Source organism: Gracilinanus agilis, chromosome 4 (genome assembly GCF_016433145.1).
Source record: "Gracilinanus agilis isolate LMUSP501 chromosome 4, AgileGrace, whole genome shotgun sequence".
Classification (NCBI taxonomy): Eukaryota; Metazoa; Chordata; class Mammalia; order Didelphimorphia; family Didelphidae; genus Gracilinanus; species Gracilinanus agilis.
The window spans coordinates 135,802,963-135,824,912 of NC_058133.1; the positions used below are offsets into that span (position 1 = coordinate 135,802,963).

The 21,950-nt window shown below is 37.3% G+C and overlaps 2 protein-coding genes across 6 annotated transcripts in view; one reads left to right on the forward strand and one right to left on the reverse strand.

Annotated features, from left to right (window-relative positions):
- Positions 1–5,220: 5,220 nt before the first annotated feature.
- Positions 5,221–11,302, forward strand: MIXL1 (Mix paired-like homeobox). Its single transcript, XM_044674972.1, has 3 exons — positions 5,221–5,672; positions 9,957–9,966; positions 10,997–11,302. The coding sequence occupies exons 1-3, from the start codon at positions 5,221–5,223 to the stop codon at positions 11,300–11,302; spliced, it is 768 nt and encodes a 255-aa protein (XP_044530907.1).
- Positions 11,303–16,539: 5,237 nt separating this feature from the next.
- LIN9 (lin-9 DREAM MuvB core complex component) overlaps positions 16,540–21,950 on the reverse strand; it is an 81,504-nt gene continuing 76,093 nt past the window's right edge. For all 5 annotated transcript variants that reach the window (XM_044672139.1, XM_044672137.1, XM_044672136.1 and 2 more), the window contains 4 exons: positions 18,952–19,077; positions 17,527–17,706; positions 17,311–17,408; positions 16,540–16,800 (listed from right to left, as the gene is read on the reverse strand). In XM_044672139.1, the coding sequence (XP_044528074.1) occupies positions 16,695–16,800; positions 17,311–17,408; positions 17,527–17,706; positions 18,952–19,077 (510 nt within the window). In that variant the 3' untranslated portion in view covers positions 16,540–16,694. The remainder of the gene's footprint in view (positions 16,801–17,310; positions 17,409–17,526; positions 17,707–18,951; positions 19,078–21,950) is intronic.

Here is a 21,950-nt window from a genome sequence, read left to right on the forward strand (position 1 = left end):
TCTTTCTTTCTTTCTTTCTTTCTTTCTTTCTTTCTTTCTTTCTTTCTTTCTTTCTTTCTTTCTTTCTTTCTTTCTTTCAAATTCATATTCCCAGAGTTTAGCACAATGGATGGCACACCATAAGAGCTTAATAGTATTTACTGACTTGTGTATTGGTGCATAGACTTCTAGCCGCCCCCCCATATGAAAGCTGTGTCTTCATATGCACAATGACTATGCTAAAGAAACTAACTGGCTAATTCAAGTCCTGCCAACCAACCAAAACCCGATTTTTTTCTGAATATTTCAGACAAAAGTGGTACCCACTGTACTAGGTAATAGGCTCAGTTCTGTACAATGGCATATGAAAGTCAATGAATATGGACATTTTTGGCAATTTGGGAGCAAAATTCCAAATTGCTTTCCAGAATTGGAACAATTTTTTATTATTTTTTTAATTTTAAAAATTTATTTTAGAATCCTTACCTGCCATCTTAGAATCAATTCCATGTATGGTTGGTTCCAAGGCAGAAGAGAAGTAAGGGCTAGGCAATACAGATTAAGTGACTTGCCCACAGTCATCCAGTTAGGAAGTGTCTGAGGTCAGATTTGAACGTAGGACCTTCTGTCTCTATGCCTGGCTCTCAATCCACTGAGCCACCCAGCTGCTCCCCAATTCTTTATTTTTTAAAAATATTTTAACTTTTTTTTTACAATGATGTCACTTACCAATTAATGTCTTCCCATAACATCCAACAGGGCCTTTTCTTTTAATAAAGAAATATAGTTAAGCAAAAGCAAATGAGCATAATGGCCACATGGGATCATTTGGTCTCATTCTACATTTAGAACCAACAACTTTCTAGAGGCAGGACACATTTACCACCAGTTCTCTGAATTCTCCATTAATGACTGATTTAATCAGAGTTCTTTGTTTTTTTCACTTTACTTGGAGGATGTAGACAATGCCTCAGTGTCCTTATGCTTCATGGGACCATAAAGCTGGAACTGGAAGGAGCCTCAAAGGCCAAGAGTCCAACTTACTCCTGATACACATGAGGAAACAGACCCAAAGAAAGTAAGGCACTTGCCCAAGGTCACAGAGGTAGTCAGTGATTAAAACAGGAAAGGAGGAAGGAAACAAGGATTTACTAAGAACCATGAATTGTGCTAAGCACTTTACAAGTATTATCTCATTGATCAATCCTTATAGCAATCTTGTATAGGAGGAGTTATTCTGATTCCCATTTTATAGTTGAGGAAACTGAGGCAGACTAAGGTAAAGTGATCTGCTCAGGGTCCCAAAACTTGTTAAGTATTTGAGGCTGAATCTGAACTCTTGTCTTCTTTCTCTAAGCCCAACACTATTCACTGTACCACCCAGGACTGAAACTGGTGATTTTATTCCAAATACAGAGTTCTTTTCACTACACTACTGTGCTCCTTTCAATCTCCCTAAGGTTAATCACGTCGCATCAATGTCACTGGAGAATTCAATGGCTGAATTCAGAGATTCACAGGAAAAAAGTTTTTGGTAAGAAAAAAAACTAGGCCAGCATACACAAAGAATTTAATGTACTGTGTTCAGATTGCATTTTTTCATTTTTTTACTCTGTACTTTTTGCCCTTGATAAACAGACAGTAAAACTGTCGAAGCATTTAAAAATCTGCTTTGTATTTATTTGTTTTGGGGGTAGGGAAGGGAGTAATTTTTTAAAGTTTGTCTTTCACTTCCACAGAAAGGGTGGTTTTGCAACCTGGTGGGTAGGCCTTGACTTTACTCACAAGTACGGAAGGATCAAAGAGGCAAACACCTGGGCAGCTGAGAAACTGGAAGCAGGGCTATTGACTTCCCTCCGTTGTTCTTTCCTGGGTTTCTCTTCAATAAACACCTAAAGTTGCAAGATTGGATCCTAGGATGGGGAGGAGAGCCTGCCTTGAAAAACAAAGCCAGACCTGGGGAAGAGAGTACTTAGCACTTTAAAAGAAAACTCTGGGCTTGGTGCTATTATTTGGCTGAAATGGTAACAGAAGAAATTATAAACGGGTTAAAACTACAGTGGCCCGGGTCATTCTAATCCCATAGCACTGAGGACCCTTTTTGGGTGTAGGGGGAAGGGGCTTGCTTTATACCCCTAACCCTCAGCACAATGCCTGGCACATAGTAGAAGCTTAATAAATGCTAGCTAATTATCTCTGAACTCATTTTAGGTTATATGTCTGATAAGGTAGCTGTCATTGCCTTACATCTTACATGCTGTATTTGTGCTTACCTTTTAAGTAAGAACATCCTCCAAGGACTATGTTTTATTTCCCCTTAAACTTGCTATCCTGCCTAGAACAAAGCCTAGTTCAGCAAATGTTATGGAATGACAGAGGACTTGTGAAATAGAAGAAAATAATTCCTAACCTCCCAGGGAGGATTTACTGCAAGGCCTGTTTACCCTTCTAAGAGTTTACCTCTCTTTTCTTAGATTGTCTCTGCAGGGATGAAAACAACTGTTAGGGTTTATTTTTTAAATGTTAATTAATGACACTGAAATTTTTTCTAAGAAAATTATTCTGGGCATTATTTGGAGAGGAAAGGGGAGAAATCTCTATTTGAAAGACAGGTAAAAGAAGTGCTGAAAAGGTAATGTGCTAACTTCATTTATCTCTAACACTAAGATTTATGAAAAATTGCTTGCTAGTTAGTGTCTTTAATACAAAATAAAGGGGTACAGGAGCCCGAAGGACATTTTCATTAAGGTTTTACTATGTGCCAGGCACTATGCTAAGTCAATAGAACAGTTTTGAATGGGATCAAAAGCAAATTTGCACTACTCTATGGTCTTCTGCTCAATGACCTCAAGAATTAGCTCCACTGGCAAAGGACCAGGCAACTGACTCCCAACTAGAGCAATAAATACATCATTCAATATTTTTTTCATTTATAGTAAAACAGAATAATATTAGTTGTTTTTGTACCACTTTAAAGGTCATACCAGGCTTTATGTGCATCTCCTCATTTTAGCCTCACAACAGTCCTGTGAGGCAGGTTTTATCTGTTGCTTCCATTTTATAGATGAGAAAACTGTTCCTCAGATTAAGGGATTTCAATGTGATCACACATCTAAAGAGTCAGAGGAGGATAGGAACCTCATTCTTCCTGGCTCTACTCCCTCTTAATTCCAGTGTCTTCCCTCTGTTAATTACTTCTAATTTATCCTGCATATAGTTTGCATGTTGTCTCCCCCATTAGACTGTGAGCTCCTTGAGAACAGAGATTATCTTTTGCTTCTTTTTGTATCTCCAGCACTTAGCAGTTCCTGACACATAGCAGGCACTTAATGCATGTTTATTGATTGATTGATTTCTACTGCCTCTGTTTCCACATCTACAAAATGAAGACATAATATGTTCACAACTAACCTCAAAAGGGTAATTGAAAGGCAAGTACTTTGTAACCAAAGCACTCTAGAAATATGAATTGTCTTTATTATGACCTTTTCCTGCAGGGGAAAACTGATGTACTAAGAGCACAATGCATGAACATTGAATGAAATGACTTCCCTAATGAAAGCTGGGAAAATGCTCATGATAACCTGTGGTCACCAGACAAGAGTTCCTAAAGTTGGCAAATTTGTTCTGGTCTACTGCACCTACATCTTGTGGGAAGTGATAATAGTTCTTCCACTTCTGTATTGTTTTCCTCTCAAAAGCTCTGAGTCAGATAATATTAGCATTTCCATTTTACAAATGAGGAAACTGAGGCCCAAGGCTGGATTGCCTTACTCAATCTTGGTCACACAGTTAGGGCCTAGACCTGTAAGATTACTTTAAGGAAACTCCTTCTACCAAGGTGGGTTGGAATTTTCTATGAAATTTATGCTTCTGATTGAGCTACCTAGCATGCAGGGAGGTTAAATACTCATTATCCAGGGTAGCATAGTCTATGTGACACAGCAAGTGTCAAGAGGAAGAACTTGAATCCACGTGTCCCTGGAAATCTGCATTCTCATGAACTTGACAAATATTAACTAATTTGGACAAAGAAAAGGGCTATATATGAAACTATGAATCTCCCCCATGCCACAGTTTATGTTTTTTTCTTATTCAAATTTAACTTGGTAATTACAAAGTCTATCTTGCTTGGCTTTGTCCCCTTCTGATCAACTAAAAATTTGGCTCTTACAGTCTGGAGGAGTGCCACCAGGTGCTCTTCAGTGGTCCCCAAGTCTTAGGACACCTATTCTGCCCAAGTAATTGAGGCTCATAACCAAGCCCTACAACCACCTCCAGAATTTCTATATACTGGACTTTTCTAGTCAAAGAAAAATGAAAAATGTCAAGGGATTTATATTAAAGGTTAATTCTTTTAAATAAGTAGGCCCTCCCTATGGTCCACAGAGAAGGAATTCTTAACCTGGAATCCGTAATCTTAAATTTTTTTTAAAATAACTATTTCAATATGATTGGCTTCCTTTATAATCCTTTGTATTTTATTTTATGCATTAAAAACATTATTCTCCACGTGTCCATAGTCTTCACGAGACTTGCCAAAGGGATCCCGGGAGTGAGATTGGCCTTTGCAAATCCTGTTTTTCACAGTTGAACCCTCGGGTCCAAGGATTATTCTGGGTGCCCTTTCCCATGTTCCTTTTATCTGCTCACTGCTGTCTGTCCCAAGGTATAAACTTCCCAGAGTAGAGGAGTGAGACTGTTGACCATCCCAGTGTTTGGTCTAGCACCTAGCAGGGTACCTGGTGGGAGAGGAGTGCTCTGAGAGAAATGTGGCCGGTCTTCCCTGCTCTCCCCGGCTCTTATTTCTTTAGTGGGCCATGGGAACCCACAGGGAGAAGAACTCCCAGCCCTCGAACATTCCTTACAGCCGCTGAACGCCCTAAGCTCCTCTGGGCCCCGGAATCGAAGGTCAAGCTTTAGGGTTAGGGATGTGGATTGGGCAGGGAGGGCCTGGGGGAGGTGAGGGAAGGAACTGTCCACAGTAGGAGGCTGGGGGTCCCAAGTTCACGCCTCCCACTATTTCCCTCGCTGGACTTGCAGACCAAGCCCCGCCTACGGAAGCGATTATCACCCACCAGTGTCTAGCGGGGCCAGGGGCCAGGAGGCCCTGGCCTTCCCACCCTGGCCTTTGATCTTTCCTCTCCTGTACTTTTCCGCCCCGCCCTCCGCCATGGGAACTGTATAATAGTGGAGGGGTCCCCGACCAGCTGGCAGCATGATATCCTCGTCTGTACCACGATGGCCACAGCAGCGCCCAACCAGCTCCAGTTTGGGGAAAGCCCTCAGTACCCAGCTTACCTGCCCAGCTTTTCTGGCAGGACTTACCTGGCTCCTGCAAGTCCCGGGTGCGCCCCCTGCGAGCCGCCCCCCTCGGGCTCTAGCCCAGACCTTCGACCCTCGGCGGCCTCAGCCTACGAGAGGTACCCCGGGTCTGGGCCGGAGCAAGGGCCAGCTTCACTGCTTCCAGTCAGCCTGGCGCCTCCAGTGCCGCAACTCAAAGGCCAGCCAGCCCCGTCCGGCTCCGGGTCGGGGTCGCAGCGCAGGAAGAGAACATCTTTCAGCCCCGAGCAGCTGCAGCTGCTGGAACTGGTGTTTCGCCGGACCATGTACCCGGACATCACCTTACGGGAACGTCTGGCCACCCTCACCAGGCTCCCTGAGTCCAGGATCCAGGTGATGATGCGCCCGGAGTAGGGGTGGGATGGAGTGGGGCGGGGAGGGGCCGGCCCGTGGAGAGGAGAGCGGAGAGGGCAGTGGCCGCCTCCGGGAAGCCTTGCCAGTCCTCCTCCACTCCCAAGCCAAAGGGATCTCTCCCACCTCCAATTCCTCTCAGCACATTTCTCTCCGTTTCTGGACACATCGTGCACCTCTCTTTCTCCCTCCGCTAGAGTGTAAACTGTCTGGAAAGCGGGACTGTCATTTCTGTTTTTGTAGCCTCAGCACCTCGCGTAGTAACTTGTGCCTTTTCTGAACTTTTTTACTTTTTTATTTTTCGAGGGGCGAGGGAAGGAAGATGGCTCAAACTGGTATTGCATCAGGGAGAAAATGTAACTTCGCTAATGCAAGTCAGGGACCCACCTGTAACTTCCTAGGATCATAGATGAGATGCTGAAAAGGTCGTCAGAAGCAATGTAATCTAACTCATTTTACACATGAAGAAACTGAGGCTCAGGGAACTGCCTTTGCCCTATGTCACTGAGGCATAAACTCCCTAAGAGTTGAAGCGCTCCGTTTTGGGGGTATCTGTATCTCCATGGCCTAGCCTTCGTATGCTATTCATAAATGATTGTTGATTGACGAATGATGAGATGACTGCCCAGGCACAGAGAGGTCACTCCAGGTGTGAGAGAGACTGCCTTTCACTCTTTAATAAGTTGTTGTTGAATTGCATTAAATTGTTTTTAAACCATCTTTATCAATCCGCAGGCTTTTAAGGGGCTGCTTTCTGTATACCACTGACGTAAGAGCTTGGGGTGAGGGTCAGAAGAGATATTACATTTTCTCTTGGAGAGATCGGTACCTTTGTTTCTAACATTAGAGTGACCAGGCCCAGCAATGGATGCAAACATTTGCTTGTTCCTTGTGAGTATTCTTAAATTCTGATACTTCTTTAGGATAGAGAAAAGGATAGGGGAGATCAGAATTTTCTAGTAGCTGCTGCCCACTTGTGAACAATCAAATAAGCAGTTAAGGAGGGCCCACATATACCAGGCATTGGGGATAAAAAAGCGATAGAGAAAACTGTCTCTGCACTTGAGGAGTTTATAGTATAGCCAGGGAATACCTATATACTATGGTGTACAAGCAGGGATATGTAAAATGGATCAAAAGTGATTTGAGAAGGATCAGAGAGGACCTCACTTAAGGTGAAATCTGAGCTAAATCTGTGAAGGAATTTAAGGATTTGGGGAGACAGAGGTGAGGAAGGAGTGCTCTATTTGGAGGGGAGGGAAAGGAAGAATAAGGGGAAAGGGAAAAAAAATTATATAGCACTATGTGCCCAGCACTGTGTTAAGTCTTTGAACAAATATTATGTCATTTGATCCTTACAACCCTATAAGGTAGGTGCTATTATAATCCCCATTTTACAGTTGAGGAAACTGGCAGACAGTGGCTAAGTGACTTTGCACAGGGGCACACAGCTAGTAAATGTCTGAGGCTGGGTTTGAACTCAGTTCTTCCTAACCTCAAGCCCAGTGCTCTATCCACTGTGTCATCAGCTGTCTCTGTTGACCCATACTTGAGAAATAAAATGCCAGGTTATCTAGGTATACCTGTTGTGCATAGAGGGAAGCAATGTGCAATTAGGCTAGAAAGGTAGGTTGGGGCTCCTTTCAGAGTGACACTTTAGTTAAAATTTGAGAGGGGAAAAGGTTAGGAGAATGCCCTGAAGAGATCTCTCTTTGCTGGGAACTGGGTGTCTGGTTCTGATTTTTCAGAATTGTAATGATTTGGTGTAAACCCTAGGGCTTTGGAAAAGATTTACAGGCTAGGGCCATAGGCTGAATTTTGTATTAGTGGGCTCCATTAATAGTTATGTAGTACATATAAACATATGTATGAATGGAGGATAGGATACTTCCAGTTAGTTCCTGGGCTACCAAAAATGGAACAGTGTTTAGCAGGATATAGTGGAAAAAAAATCATTGAAATTCACCTGGAATCAAGGAATTGAGTAGGTGACGGGCAATGTCAGTCAATCAATCAATTAATCAACAACATTTATTAAGCACTTACTATGTGCCAGGCATTGTGCTGGGGGCTCAAGATGCATATACAAATGATGCAACAATCTCAATTTCTAATGAACTTACATTCTAATAGGGGAGACAACAAGTACATATTTTTTTTAAAAAAGCAATATAAAGTTAATAAATACATTTACACATTTATTAGGCTAATATATAACATATACACAGTAGAAGTTGAGGATCAAATTAGATTATGTACAGCACTTTGCAAACATTGCTATTAAGCATGAATTTAATACCTATATTATATGCAATGCTTTCTGAGCTTTAATTTCATCTGCAAAATAAGAAAAATGATATTTACATTATTTCTTTTACAAAGTTATTGTACAGCAAATGCCTTAGAGCATTTAAAAAAACGTGAGCTAATTTATAAAATGCCCCTTCGTGATTAGGGCCCTATTCCTGACCTAGTGGATATTTTTTCTATGTATGATTTCTCTGTTTACACTTCTGAAATAAATGAGGGCTCAAGAAAAATTTGTTTCAACTTAACAGATATTTTAAAGCTCTTACTATGTGCCATGGGCTCCCTAAGTAATGGGGTTACAAAGACAAAAATGTTCCTGCCCTTAGGGGATTTTAGTAGTGGGTTTTTTTTGGAGGGGGTGGGAGTTTGAGAACAACATGCATGAAAATTTATTTTTTCCATGGAAGACACTTTTAGACAACATTTCTATTAAATGAATATTTATTAAGTACTTACTAAATGTAAAGAAGACAGGATGGGTTGGTTGAAAGAAAAAGGTGGAAATGATACACTGTGTTCTGAAAGGAATCAGAAGGACTTCACCTAATAGGGGAAGATAGCTGGAATCCTAAAGGAAGGGAAGGGCTTAAGAGGAGTGAAAGAAATCCACTTAAAGTATCAAGGAAGACTAAAGCAGAGGCACAGAGTGGACTGGACCAGAGTAGATAATAGTGGGATGAGAATGGGGAATATGGCGAGAAAAAATGGTACATTTTGGTTGGAATATGGGGTGTGTGGGGGGCAAGGGTACCATATGAAATAAGGCTGTAATAGACATTGGATGAAGCCAAATCATGGTGGGCTTTAAGTGCCAGGCTGAATTTATACTTTATTTGGAATGCATTAGGAATCAATAGAACTTTGTGAGTGATAGGACTAGAATGGTACATCAGGAAGATTTACTGGGTATAAATAATGTAAAGGATGGACTGGATCAGGAATAGACTACAGCTATGTTGGTGAAGGCATAACATGTGTACCCCATTGTGCCAGATTGTACTGCTCCCTTCCCCCTCTCCACAGAGCCTGAAGACAATTTTCACATGCCAGTGCTCCTCTGTCCAACCACACAAATGTGCACACTTCCTCCCTCTGCTCTCTGGAATAATGAGCGGGGGAAGCTCACAGGCAACTTGAAGGTGAAGTTTGGGCACATGATCTTGAAAAGGTTCCCCAATGCTGGACTAGAGGCAAGACAACTAGTTAGAGAAGCCAGAGATGAGATGAAGTCCTGAATCCTAAGGGTGCTTATGGCAGGAATGAAAAGGAAGGGAAGATATTTCAGAAAGTTGGATCTAGAAGTTAACAGCTTAGCACTAAATGAGTGTGGAAGTAAGGAAGGAGAAGCCAAAGAGGGTCTAAGTTGTGATCTTAGTTGATATCAATACAAATAGTAAAGGGAAAAGGAGGAAGTAGAGAAAGAAGAGAAAAAGAAAATAGAGGAAGATGAGGAAGAGAAGGAGCAGCAGCAAGAGGGGGAAGAATTCTAGAGAACTGGAGTTCTGAACAGTTTAGGAATGGAGATAATAGTTTTGGGAGTCAGCTGCATTAGTAGTGATAACTGAATCATGAGAAGAGCTAACAAATCCAAAAAAGAGAGAGGATAAAAAGGGCAAATGAGAAGAGGACCCAGGGCAGAACACTATGTTTAAGGAATAGGATACTGAGCCAGGAAATTGAGGCAGAAAAATGGGCCAGTAAAGCCAGCCCCCAAGGAAGAAGTTAAAAGGAGATAATGAAGGAGACAATGCCTACTTGTCCAGTCAGATTAGGGAGAGGATCCTAGCACTGAGACAGTGCTAGCTGACAGATCATTGCATTTTATTTTTGGAAATTTGTAGTTTCAAACTTGATAACTAGCAAAGATAAAACATACAGAAGGGATAGAATCCTTCTCAAGTTCCTTAGCACTTAAAGTAAAACCAAAGGAACTCAAAACAAAACCAGCATGCTGTTATGCTTTTGCTTCTAAGTCTCTTTGAAGTTCTCCCATATTTGCTTTCTTTTCTTTCTTTTTTAAATAGGACTGTCATCAGTGTGTTCTGAGTTCTGAGGATTTCTTTTTATGTTACTAATCTATCTCTTCGTATACCTTAAAAGTTTTTTTGGTTTTATCTTTACATCAGTCATTTTGTAACAACTATGTCTATGTTTCCCAAACAACCCTCTGTTAACAAAGAAAAATGGTTGAGCAAAACAAATGGACAACAGTACATGGTCTGATGAAAATAATGCTAAATTTGCCATTGGGGGACTTGGGTGTTAATCCTGGCTCTGCCACTCACTATATACTGTGTGACCTTGGACCAATCCTTTAACCTTTCTTGGCTTGTTTCTTCATTTGTAAAATTTGTTGAACCAGATGACCTCTAAGATTCCTTCTAGCTTTATATTGGTGATCTTATATGATCAATTATGTGAAATAACACATGCAGCATTCTGTGCCTGTAGTCTACTACCTCTACCAAGAAAAGAAAGATCTTTTTTAAGAGAAAGAGCAGCCTTTGTTTAGCCTTTTGGTAGAGGAAGCTCAAATTGTGTCATGGAGGGAGACACTGGATATTTTATGAAAAGGAAAATTTTGTTCTTGCCTTTGCCTTACTTGGGCTTAGTTTTTTTTTTTTTTTGGATGCTAATGATATGTTCATTGTATTTATAAAGAATTCTATAAAAAAAGCTTTTGGGAAAAAAAGTTTTATCTGTTAGATTTCACTATAAAAGCATCTTTATTCTGAAAATCTGGCCCATTTTCACCTCTACAAAAGAACTTTTTGCATAAATGATCTTACTCTATGCTCAGAATATCTCTGTAAGATTCAGAAGTACAGGTATTACACTTGTCTTGCAGTTGGAGAAATTGAGGCATAAGTGACATTCAAAATCAGCTGACAGATACCCAACTTTTGCTATTAAACCATAGGGCTTTGAATTGAATTTATTTATTGAATTATGACCATTCTGTAGTGGTAGTAAAAACTTTGATCAAATGCAAAATTTCCTCATGTTCTCCTAGGTCTGGTTCCAGAACAGACGCGCCAAATCCCGTCGGCAGAGAGGAAAGTCCTATAATACCTCAGCAGGACCAGACCTTTTCCTCAATCATTCTCCTCTTGGAACTGATGGGGAACATTTGGTTCCCCTGCTGCCTCTTGAGGTAGATGTGAACTGCTTGCCTGATCCAAGCAGGGGTGGAGTTGGGCTCTCTGGCCCCCATAACCAAGGACAGAGTTTTGGAACCTTTTTACCTATATCTGAAGACACTGGTTCAAAGCTAGACTTGTGGGAGGAGCATGTCTTATCTACATTCAGCAATTCTTGACCAAGATTAAAGGAAAATCTTGGCTTATGATCTTGGACAGTTACAATGGACTCCAAGAATGGATCAAGAGATCTATCAAAGTTTCATCTACTCTGTCTAGCCTACTGTTGAGACCACTGGGTTCATCTTTCTTAGTTTGAACTAATGCTCTTAGTTCCCACTCTCATTCCTCTTCTTTGCTGGGCCCTCTTCTCAACTATTAACTTTTAGTCATCTTCATGTTTTTTCTATACTTTGGGAATTCATTTACTCAGCTTTTACAAACCAAACTTATGTAACCCAGGCATATCCTTTCTTCTTCTTGCCAAATCTATGCTTTTATCTGTTTACACAATATTTCCAATTGGATCTTTGGAGTGCATTGACTTCTCCCCCAAATAAGCCTTGTTTCTTCTGTAGTTAAGCACAGAAGATAAGAGTGCTAGGTTTAAAAAGACAGGGAAGTCTAGTTTCAAATCCCACTTCTGATAAATGAGTTATATGAGCACATGACTATGGTGAGCAAGTCACGATGAAGGTAATAATACTTAAAGAGTACCTGCCTCACAGGGATGTTGTGAGGGTCAAATAAGATCACATATGTAAAGTGGTGTGTAAACTTAACATGCTATTATAAGTATCAGCTATTATTATTATTGATTTTAACTTCTCCATTGCCATCACTAGCATTCAATCTTACCGTCCCTCAAAGTCTTGGTGTCTGTCCTCTTTGTATATCACTCCTCCTGGACTATCTGCAAATCTTGCTGTTTTCTGGATTTAGTCCCTCCTCTCTCTATTCACAATTACAGCCCTAGTCCAGGCTGTAACCATTTGGTGCCCTGGCCACCTCCTTGCCTCTGGCTTTTCCATTGTAATCTTAGTTTGTGTCACTCCGGGCTGAGTCTAGAAAAAAGACAAAGTAGGTGGCTGCCTTGGGTGCAACACATAGGGCCATTACAATTAGGGACACCTGTTAATAATTTTTAAAATAAATATACACATTTTTAAAGGTCAGAAAATTCGACTCTTCATAGAAAACAGGTAAAAATCCCAAAGCATCTGAAGGACAATACACAGGGAGACCAATTTTCAAATCTCACCTAAAGTCCACAGTTAAGTATGCCTTATCCTAGCTATGACATTGCTTTTTAGAGATGTATGGTAGTTCTTAACCACCATTTACCAAATTAAAACCTTTAGTGGGTTCTGAAGCCCCTTAATTGTTCTCTTTTTACCCTATACAACACAAATATGTGTCCTGTCTCCTACCCACAACCTATTCCCTTAAACTAGATATATGTATAGTTATATGTACATACAGATATATATATTACTGATATGTCATCTTCTCTAAAGAGAAACAAATCCACTTTCTCAAAATATGGGTCAAAAATTACCTCAAAAGCCTTTTCTGGCATCCAATTTAGTTTTAGCCACTCCAACACTATCCTTAGCACTTGTGAATATGGATTGTATTTTTTGCAGAACCTTAGTTTGGTTATATAATTTTAACAATGCTTTGTTTTAAAATGCCACAGCACTTAATATAGTGCTTTGCACACAATGAATGCTCAATAAATGCAGATGATGACAATATAAATGGGGGCCATGAAAAACCATTTAAAAAGAAAAAGTGAGTTTCTGTCAAAGAAACTTTAATATACACAGATGTCAATATTGGGGACAAGGGAACATTGTTAACATTAACATAGGTTAGTGTTACCTAATTAACCTAACATAGATCGGTAGTTTGGGGAATAGCTTTGTTTAAATTAAAAGAAAAAAAAAGCATTTTTCCTTTTAAGAAAGCCCTTATAAAGGTGGTTTTTGGGGGTTTGTCCCTCCCAAATTGATATGTTGATAAAGGTATACCACTGTTTATAAACTATAGCCCTAAAATAAGTGATTAGACTTTATTTTTGAGTTTCTAAAAACCCCAAGAATTTAACAAAGTAAAAATTTTAAATATGATATAACTGCATTCTAAAGGTATTTTAAATTGTAATCATAAGAAGCTACTGGAAGGAACTAGACACACTTGTCACACTGTTACCAGCAAAGTGCTAATGAGACTCTGAAACCACTGTTAAAGTTTGGGTAGAAAAAAATGTAAAAACTGTAAGGGTTAGGACTCTAGTGCTCATTTAGTTCAGGTCTCACCTGAGGCATGAATTCCCTACAATATCCCTGAAAAATTCTTTATTATTCTATCTCTGCTAGAAGACCCCTACAATCTTATAAGGTGGATTACTGCCTTTTTGAACAGCACTGAAGGAAAACTTTCCCCTTAAAATTGAAATAAATTTTTATCCTTGTTGCCTCTCCCTATTGCCTCTAGTACTGGTAGTCTTCTACATAATAAGCTTTTCATACTTGAAAATAGCTATCACATTTATTCCCCACCCTATTTCCAATTCTTATTTTGCTTAAGGAATTCCTATTTCACTCAAATGAAGTCCAAGTTCCCCCTTCAACACCCAAGTTATACATCTCAAAATTATTTTAGAATTCTTTTAGTTTATCAATGAAGACATTCTCAAAAGCAAACACAAGACTGGGTAGGATGTGATTTGATTATCACTGCCCTCATTCTGTTCACTATACTTAATGATATGTTTATTTAACATTCATTTATATTTAAAGTTCACCAAAATCTTTGGTCTTTTCATGTCAAATGCTTTGTAGTGATATCTGGGCAATTTATGTTACTGGATCCCAATGCAAGATTTTACACTTATTCTTGTCATGTTTCATCTTGCATATTCTTTTATATGGTCAAGTAGATCTGATTTTCATGCAAATAAAAGGCATTATTCAAACATTTTGCTGTGGAAATTCAATAATCAAATGAAGTAAAAAAATGGATAATTTTCTAAAACAGTTCAGACATGATATCAATGCTTTGAGCTTAGTAGCAAATTTTCAAGTTCTGAAACATTTAAATAAAATTGGCTTGAAGTCCATGTTAAATATGAAATGACACATTTCTCTCCAACTCTAACTTATTTGGCCAGTGTTAGTCCTGGGTGTGACTATAAAATTAATATGATGACTAATGAAAAAAATACAAGAATTTATCCATCCAAAAGTAGTCATCTTTGACTTAGTAAGAATAAAATTTGCTTGGCTATTTGTTGCATCAAAATTATCAATGAATTATTTTGCCTCAAAATATTAGAAAATAAATGCCAAAAAATTATTTTACATGCAATTGGGAAAAAAATTAGGCATTACTGAAGAAAAAAAAGTTTTTTTGGTCAAAATTTTTTTTTGTCAGTGAACATACTCTCATTTCAAAGGCTACTGTTGCTCAAAACATTCTTCGAACACCCTTTGGAATTAGCATAGAACTTGTAGAATAGTCTTTTGAAAATCTTTAATGGTGGCAAATCTCCCTCCTTTGTAGAATTTTAATTTTTATAAAGAGAAAAAAGCCACTTGGAATCAAGTTTGGTAAATAAAATAGATGGCAAAACTGGTTAATATTCTTTTGAGTTAAACCAAAATGTGACCCTAAAATAGTGGGTGTTGTATTTCCTCTTGGTGGCTAATTAATTGGTTTTAAAGACAATTTAAAAAGGGAGTTCTGAAAAACATATTGAACAATGACAGCATTACTGGACCCAACAAATAGCCTCTTAAAATAACTATGCTGAAGGGGTCAGCACTCTTTTGGATAGATATGTTTGTTAAAACAGCTTTATTAGTTTGAAGTCAGAGAAAATCCACCCTCTTATAATTCAACTATAGCAGTTAGGTGTGCTTTGAGTTCAAGTTCTGGTTAGACTTTAGTTAAAGATATAGCCAGAGCAATAACATTTATTTTTGCTGTAAAATAAGACAGAGAATCTTATTCACTAATATCAGAAAAATAACTAGTCACAACCAACACTATTAAATGGCATTAAATTCTTACTTCCAAATGAGTTAAGTTCCATGGTTGTTGTCCCCCACCCCATAAATATTGATTTGCTTTTAATGCACAATTTCAAACCTTTTCTATGTCAGGGAATGGTTTTGTTTATTAAATAAGATTTTTAGAAAAATATCAACTTTCATAGGCCAATTTATTTATAATTACAAATGTCATTGAGAATAAAAGATTTATGGATTTCTTAATTAACTGAATAGTTTAGCTAAATATATACTCTGCCCTAAAGTTTTGCAGTGGCACCATACCAACAAGGAATACAGAAGCATTTTTTTAACTATACAAAATTTTCAAATGTAAAATAACCTTGTTTAAATTTTCTTTATACATTAACATACAAAAAGTCTCATTTTATGAGACATCTAAAAGAATCAAAACCATTTCTACAACTATTTCCTAAATTCCAAATCTGGAAAAAAATTATTACACTGAAACTTTACAATGCTCTATATTAAACAAAAAGAAAATCCAAATACATACTTTTTACAAGATTAACATTCCAGAATAGCCTAGGCAGGTTTCTCCTTTTTTAAAACTTTTTCCTCTATGTTTCATAGCACTGGTTATTTTTTCCTTATAAAAGTCTTTATATAAGTTGTATACTATTAGATTATAACCAGTTATCTAAATTTAAAAGTTGTGCAAACAAACAAAAATATGAAAATAGTGTGTTACCAGTCATTCTTATAAATTCCAAAACAAAAGCACCTTTTGCCCTGAACTGAGGGGAAAAGACATGCCAAATCCACTTGTTGGAACTTAGCATTCTGCAGTATGTTTTTTCTGCTCCTTCATTTTCCTTCAACAGACAAAAGACAAAGGCTTCTTTCATAAATTATGATAAATTAACATATTTTAAAAGCTATTAACTGATCTAAAGAACTGCACCACACTCTCAAGCACACATCATGTCCACTTTTATAGTCCATATTTTCCATTCATATACCAGTGGCATCCTTAAAATTAGGAATTCACACACCTCATTTTATCATCTTTTGAAGACTGAGATATGGCGACCAACTAGAACAACTAAAGTTGTAGTTTTCTAGATGAAGCAACTTCAATATATTTAGCCACTGATTTGTACCAAGACCCTCTCTCTTCTCATTTTTTCACTGTTGTCAGCTGTCTGCATGAGTTGTATTACATTCGTCCATATTTTTAAAATGGTTTATATATAGTCTTTGTCGAAGTTATATTAAAATATATTCAGACATTTTCAGTTTAAAACAATACTTGCTAATAAACATATGTAACTTAAGCAAAGCTCCTTTACTTGTAAAATAAACAATAAAATAAATATAATGCTGGTCAGTAATGCTGGTTTATGAAGCAGCATGATATTTTTTAAAATGCCTTTTTGGAGAGTCTTTCTTCTTGTTTACCAGCAGATAGGTTATTTGGTGTTGAAAGCCTGTATAATGGAGCAAGATTTTCCAAAACTATGTCTTGTACATTTGGAATAATTAAACTTTCTTTTCAGTCTCTGTTGGTGTTATTAGCTGCAAAGGCATGTAAGTTTCCCATCTGACTCAGGCCACTCTGAATATGTGCAACATGGATCTCAACATTATTCTGAAAACAACTAATGAAAGAAAAAACATAGTTAACTAACCATATTTAAAAATTCAAAGGAATAAGTTGAAAAAAAAGAAAGAGAAGTTATTTAGGAGTTGGCCAAGAGAATGAGTTGACATCAGGGAAAAATAAATTCCCTCCCATTATCACATTAGCAATAATTATACTGAAGCAATACTTGAATATAAGGAAGTTATTACTATGTATATACTTTACAAGCTGATCATAAAGTGAATAAAGTGATATATCAATATATGTATATTTTTAAATAGATCAAGTAGAAAGGTATCATTATGTGGAACTCACTGAAACCTTTATATAAAAAAAAGTGTTAAATTCCTATTCTATCAGCAGATTCTGTCAATAAAAAGCTACTCAATTTATTTAAAGGATATTACAGCATAAAAAAATTTAATTCATGCATGCACATAATTTTCAATAAAGAAATATAAAGAAATATCATGAGAGTTTAATATCAGAGTAAATATAAAATAAGACTAAAGTAAAAGTAAATTACCTGATATTAGAAGCATCTATTGAACTCTTGATGTCATTAAGTGAATCAGTAAGTGATTTGAATTCAAAGGAATTCAGGTCACCTCCTTCTGCTAGACACTAAAAGAAATGAAAATTTCAAACTTAACTACAGCTTACTTGCTAAAATAGAAAACTTATTAAAAATGAAATCCATTTATACTTAGCGTGAAATATACAAAATTTCCCCATGATTTACCTTAATCTGTAATAATATCGCTGTAAGTCTAGAGATTAATTCAGTAAGATTTTCATTTTCAACACAGGGTTGTCCCGTAGATGCATTTGCATGTCTAACAATTTCTTGCGCTTCTTCTTCACACCTGCGTCTCATATCTGTTGGCTGGTCTGCAGGCTGGAGTCCTTGGTCTGGAGCAAGCTGAATGAAAAAAAAAATTAAAAATTAATTTACAGGTCCTTAATATTTTCTATATTTCTTTTCTTTCCTTCTGAAATTATAGCTACACATTTTTAAAAAGTCGATTTAGAGATATTAAAATATAGTAGAAGAGGAAACTAAGAGTTTTCCAATGAAATAAAATTCCTTTATATCTCTCATAAACTGTCTTTGGGTCATACACAAATTCAACACAAAATTATATATTTGTGGGTAAAAACTCCACCCCCCCCCCCATTAGTTCATTATAACATCATCATCTTGTCTGTATTCTAGAGCAGTGATATCAAAATCAAATAGAGAAAGGGCCACTAATCCAAACTTAAAGATCTCCTCTGGGCCCACATTTATTCAGTTTTAAAATGTAATGTTATCTGTTTTGTGTTTTAATTTATTTTGTTAAATATTTCCCAATTACATCTTAAAACTAATTCAGGTCATACAATGTTGGTCACATGTGGGCAGGCATCCTGTTTGACATTTCTGTTCCATAGAACCATGTTAGAATTTTTAGGAGAAATAATTACTTGCCAAGACAAGGAGGATTCCTTGGTAGCTGACACAGAAGAGTAAAAAGATTAAGTAAGCACATGGGAGGAAATTAAAGATAATGATGTCTAATAAAATGAGCCTTTATTGCACCTACTGTTGCTTTTGGGGAATGATAGTTCTTTCTCTTCACAAAGTTTGAGTGAGCTAGTAAAACTGTCTATAGAAATTGGAACTTGTCTACAAAAATGTTCATTTAAGAAGTCAATCATAGAAGTGAATTCCTTCAAAAGCCAAAATACCTAGTTTCCAGAACTTCAAAGGTAAGACTCAAGTGAAAAAGGCAACCAAAAAATATGTCTTGAATTGTCTTCATATTACAATCCTATTTATATAATGGACAATTTTCAGAGTAACTTTGTATTATACGTGTTAGAAGGACAAGAAAACAAAGTCAGTCATTAGAAGTGTCACTTGTCATGTAACCATGGAAAATTTTTCTAAAAAATTAAAATATTCAAATCTTAAAAAATAAAAAGTGTCACTCGTGTACATATTATCTATACTACATAGACATTGTGAGGAAATCACAAAGAAAAAACATAAATCATGTTTTTACCTTCAAAAAACTTACAAACTAACATTATTATTTCAAAATAGAGATAACATGGGGGGAGGTACGAAAAGCAATGAGGTCATTCCACCCATCCTCCCCCAGTAAGCACAGGAGGAAAGTACCTCATAACAGTACTGCTGAACTTTATGTAAAACTTTGTTTAGATCCTTGTTCAGCTGTTCAAGATCTAGAACAATAGTTGCGTATCTCCTCTGAAATTCAATGCTGATGGGCATAGAATAGGATTTCTGTGAAGAAAAAAAGTTTTATTTTTAGAAAGCTCCTACTAAAAGAATAATGTAATCTTACATAAAAGGAGAGAAAGATTCTGCTTGTATTTTGCTACTTAGGTTTCCTAACAAAACCAAAGCAAGTAAAAAAGCATTTTCAAAATTTAACTATAAAATATACCACATTTGCATGTAATTACTCACAGGGTGACATAAATTTTAAAGTAAAACAAACCAAATAAAGAACCTAAGTTTTCTTCCACGGATTTAAAAGCTGAAAAAAAATTTTTTAATCATATTTGCTGACTAACATTCTTTCCCCTTTACTTTCAGTTATGTACAACCCCTGCCTGTCATTCAGATCCCTGTCCACTCCTGCCACACACACAGGAGGAGGGAATATCTTCTGAAGCAGCAGTATTATCCTAATGCTAAAACATTATCATTAGAAGAAAATTTCCAATAGCACAGGGATGATCTGCTTATCTATGTGTCCAAGTTGCCCTTGCCATTGTTATGACATTGAAAGGGAGAAGGGAAGTCAGAAGAGAAAAAGGAGCAGGCATCATATTTGGCTTGAATAAGGTGATTTCCCATACATGTAGTTTTCCCTGAACCTTTACTTCCCTTCATTTGAATTCAAGTTCTCCTTTGTTTTCCCAAATATTGCTTCTCTCCCTTTACCTGCCTCTCCAATGATCCCTATCAGAACTATATTTTCTTCCAACAATTTGCATCTTTACTCATAATATTATTTTTGGTCCATTAGCAGAGTTTTTCTGTGCTTTCTCCCCTCCCCCCCAACTCCAAAATCCTGATAATTGTGGTATTAGGCCTATCAGATTATCCAACAGATGGTGCATGGACATTAGAAAGAAAGAGGTGATTGGTAGCAGTCAAAAGTGGCTTCACTAAGAATGAATCTTGTTTTTGCAAAATAACCTAGCTTCCTTTGATTGGTAGACGGTGAATTTTATATCATGACATCAGCAAACAACTTAGGTCTTACAATATCTTTGTGTATAATATGATGAAATGTGGATTGGATGACAGGATAGTTAGGTGAATTCAGAATGTAGTTAACTATAGCCCAAAGAGGGCTGATAACAGATCAGTGGCTTTGTAGGGAAGTCTGTAGTGAAGTGTCATAGGATTTTCCGTTTTTGTTCAATATTTCTATCAATGACTTGGATGAAGACATAGAAGGAATATTTATCAAATCTTCAAAGTGGGGAGAAAGTTGTATGACAGATGATAAAATTGAGATTCAGAATGGTTGACAGGTCGGAACAAACCAACATGACGAAATTAAACAGGGGTAAATATAGGACAGGTGACCATTAAGTAATGAGACTCATTTTTAAACAAACATACCAGAAATTATATATTCAAATGAGTGCTGTCCCCTTCAAAGTAGTTACCTTGGGAGGCTTTATACTTTTTCCAACGATGCTGCCATTGTTCAAAACACTTTTGGAATTCCTCTTTTGAAATTGCCTTCAAAGTTTGCAGCACATTCTTTTGAAAATCTTCAATGATGGTAAATCTTTGTCCTTTGAGGATGGATTTGAGTTTTGGGAAAAATCATTCGGAGTCAAGTCTGATGAATAAGGTGGGTAATACCATTTTTTTTTTGTTTACAAACGAGGTGTTACTATAAAGTAATGAGACTGACTTTCTTGTGTGGCTTTTAATAAACTGGCTCTGAAGGCAAACATCTCCAAGTCCTGCATTTTAGGTTCAACTACTCAATTATACAAATACAGGCTGGTAAAAACCTGGCTTGGCAGCAATTCATGTGAAAAAGATCTGAGGTTTTAAATTAACCATACGCTTAAAATGAGCCAAAAGTGTGATAAAGCTGCTAAGAAAGCTAGTGCAATCTTAGATTGAATGAATGAAGTATAATGTTCAGATCATAGGAATAGTCCCACTGTACTTTATGTTGATCAGACTATACTTGGAATATTGTCTTCAATTCTGGATGTCGCATCTTAAGAGAGATATTAACAAACTATAGCCTAACAAGTATAATGAGAGGGGGTCCAGACATCATGGTATATAAAAGCAACAGTTGAAAGAACTAGGGAGATTTATTCTGAAGAAAAGACTAAGGGGGGACAGAATAGCAGTTTTTCAATATTAAAGGATTTTCATATAGAAGAAGGACTAGATTTGTTCTGTGTTGCTCCCTCCAGGAAACAGAACTAGGACAAATGGGGAAGTTGGGTGGAAGGAAGTTACAAGGAGGCAGATTTTGGTTCAAGCTAAGAAAGAAATTTTGAATACCAAGAGCTATCAAACAAAAGAAATAGGGGAAATAATGCATTGTTAAATAGTGAGCTATTCTTCATTGGAAATGTTAGAAGTTAGATGTCATGAATGCTGTAGTAAGGATTTCTCTATGGAAGGGAGGAAGAACAAATGATTTCAAATGTTCTTTCTAATTTTGAGTCTATGATTCTAAATACTATCCTGCCAAACAGCTTGCCTTTTAATGGAGACTATATTTAATCTGGAAGTAGAGGAGCTGGTTAAGCAAGTTTGAACTTGTTCCTTTTAATTTTCCCCTTTCAGGACAGAAGGATTGATATGTATTATAAAAGCATCTCTTTTAGGTCCACAGTGGTCATGACATCACCTAGATTGTCTTCAGAAGAGACAGAGCCTCCATTCAAAGGAAAAGACCAGCTGAGAGCTCTAACAACCTAGCTCAACATCCTCTCCAGAGTTCTCATGCTTGAGGAACACTGCCGCCAGAGGTCTACTTGGGTAAAACTGACAGAGCAAATGTGAGTTTAACACCACAAAGACTTAGGAACCTGGAAAAGAAGCCAGGGAGTTCTGCCAGCAAATTTAAAGTTGTATTATAAAGATGGAGTGGATGAAGA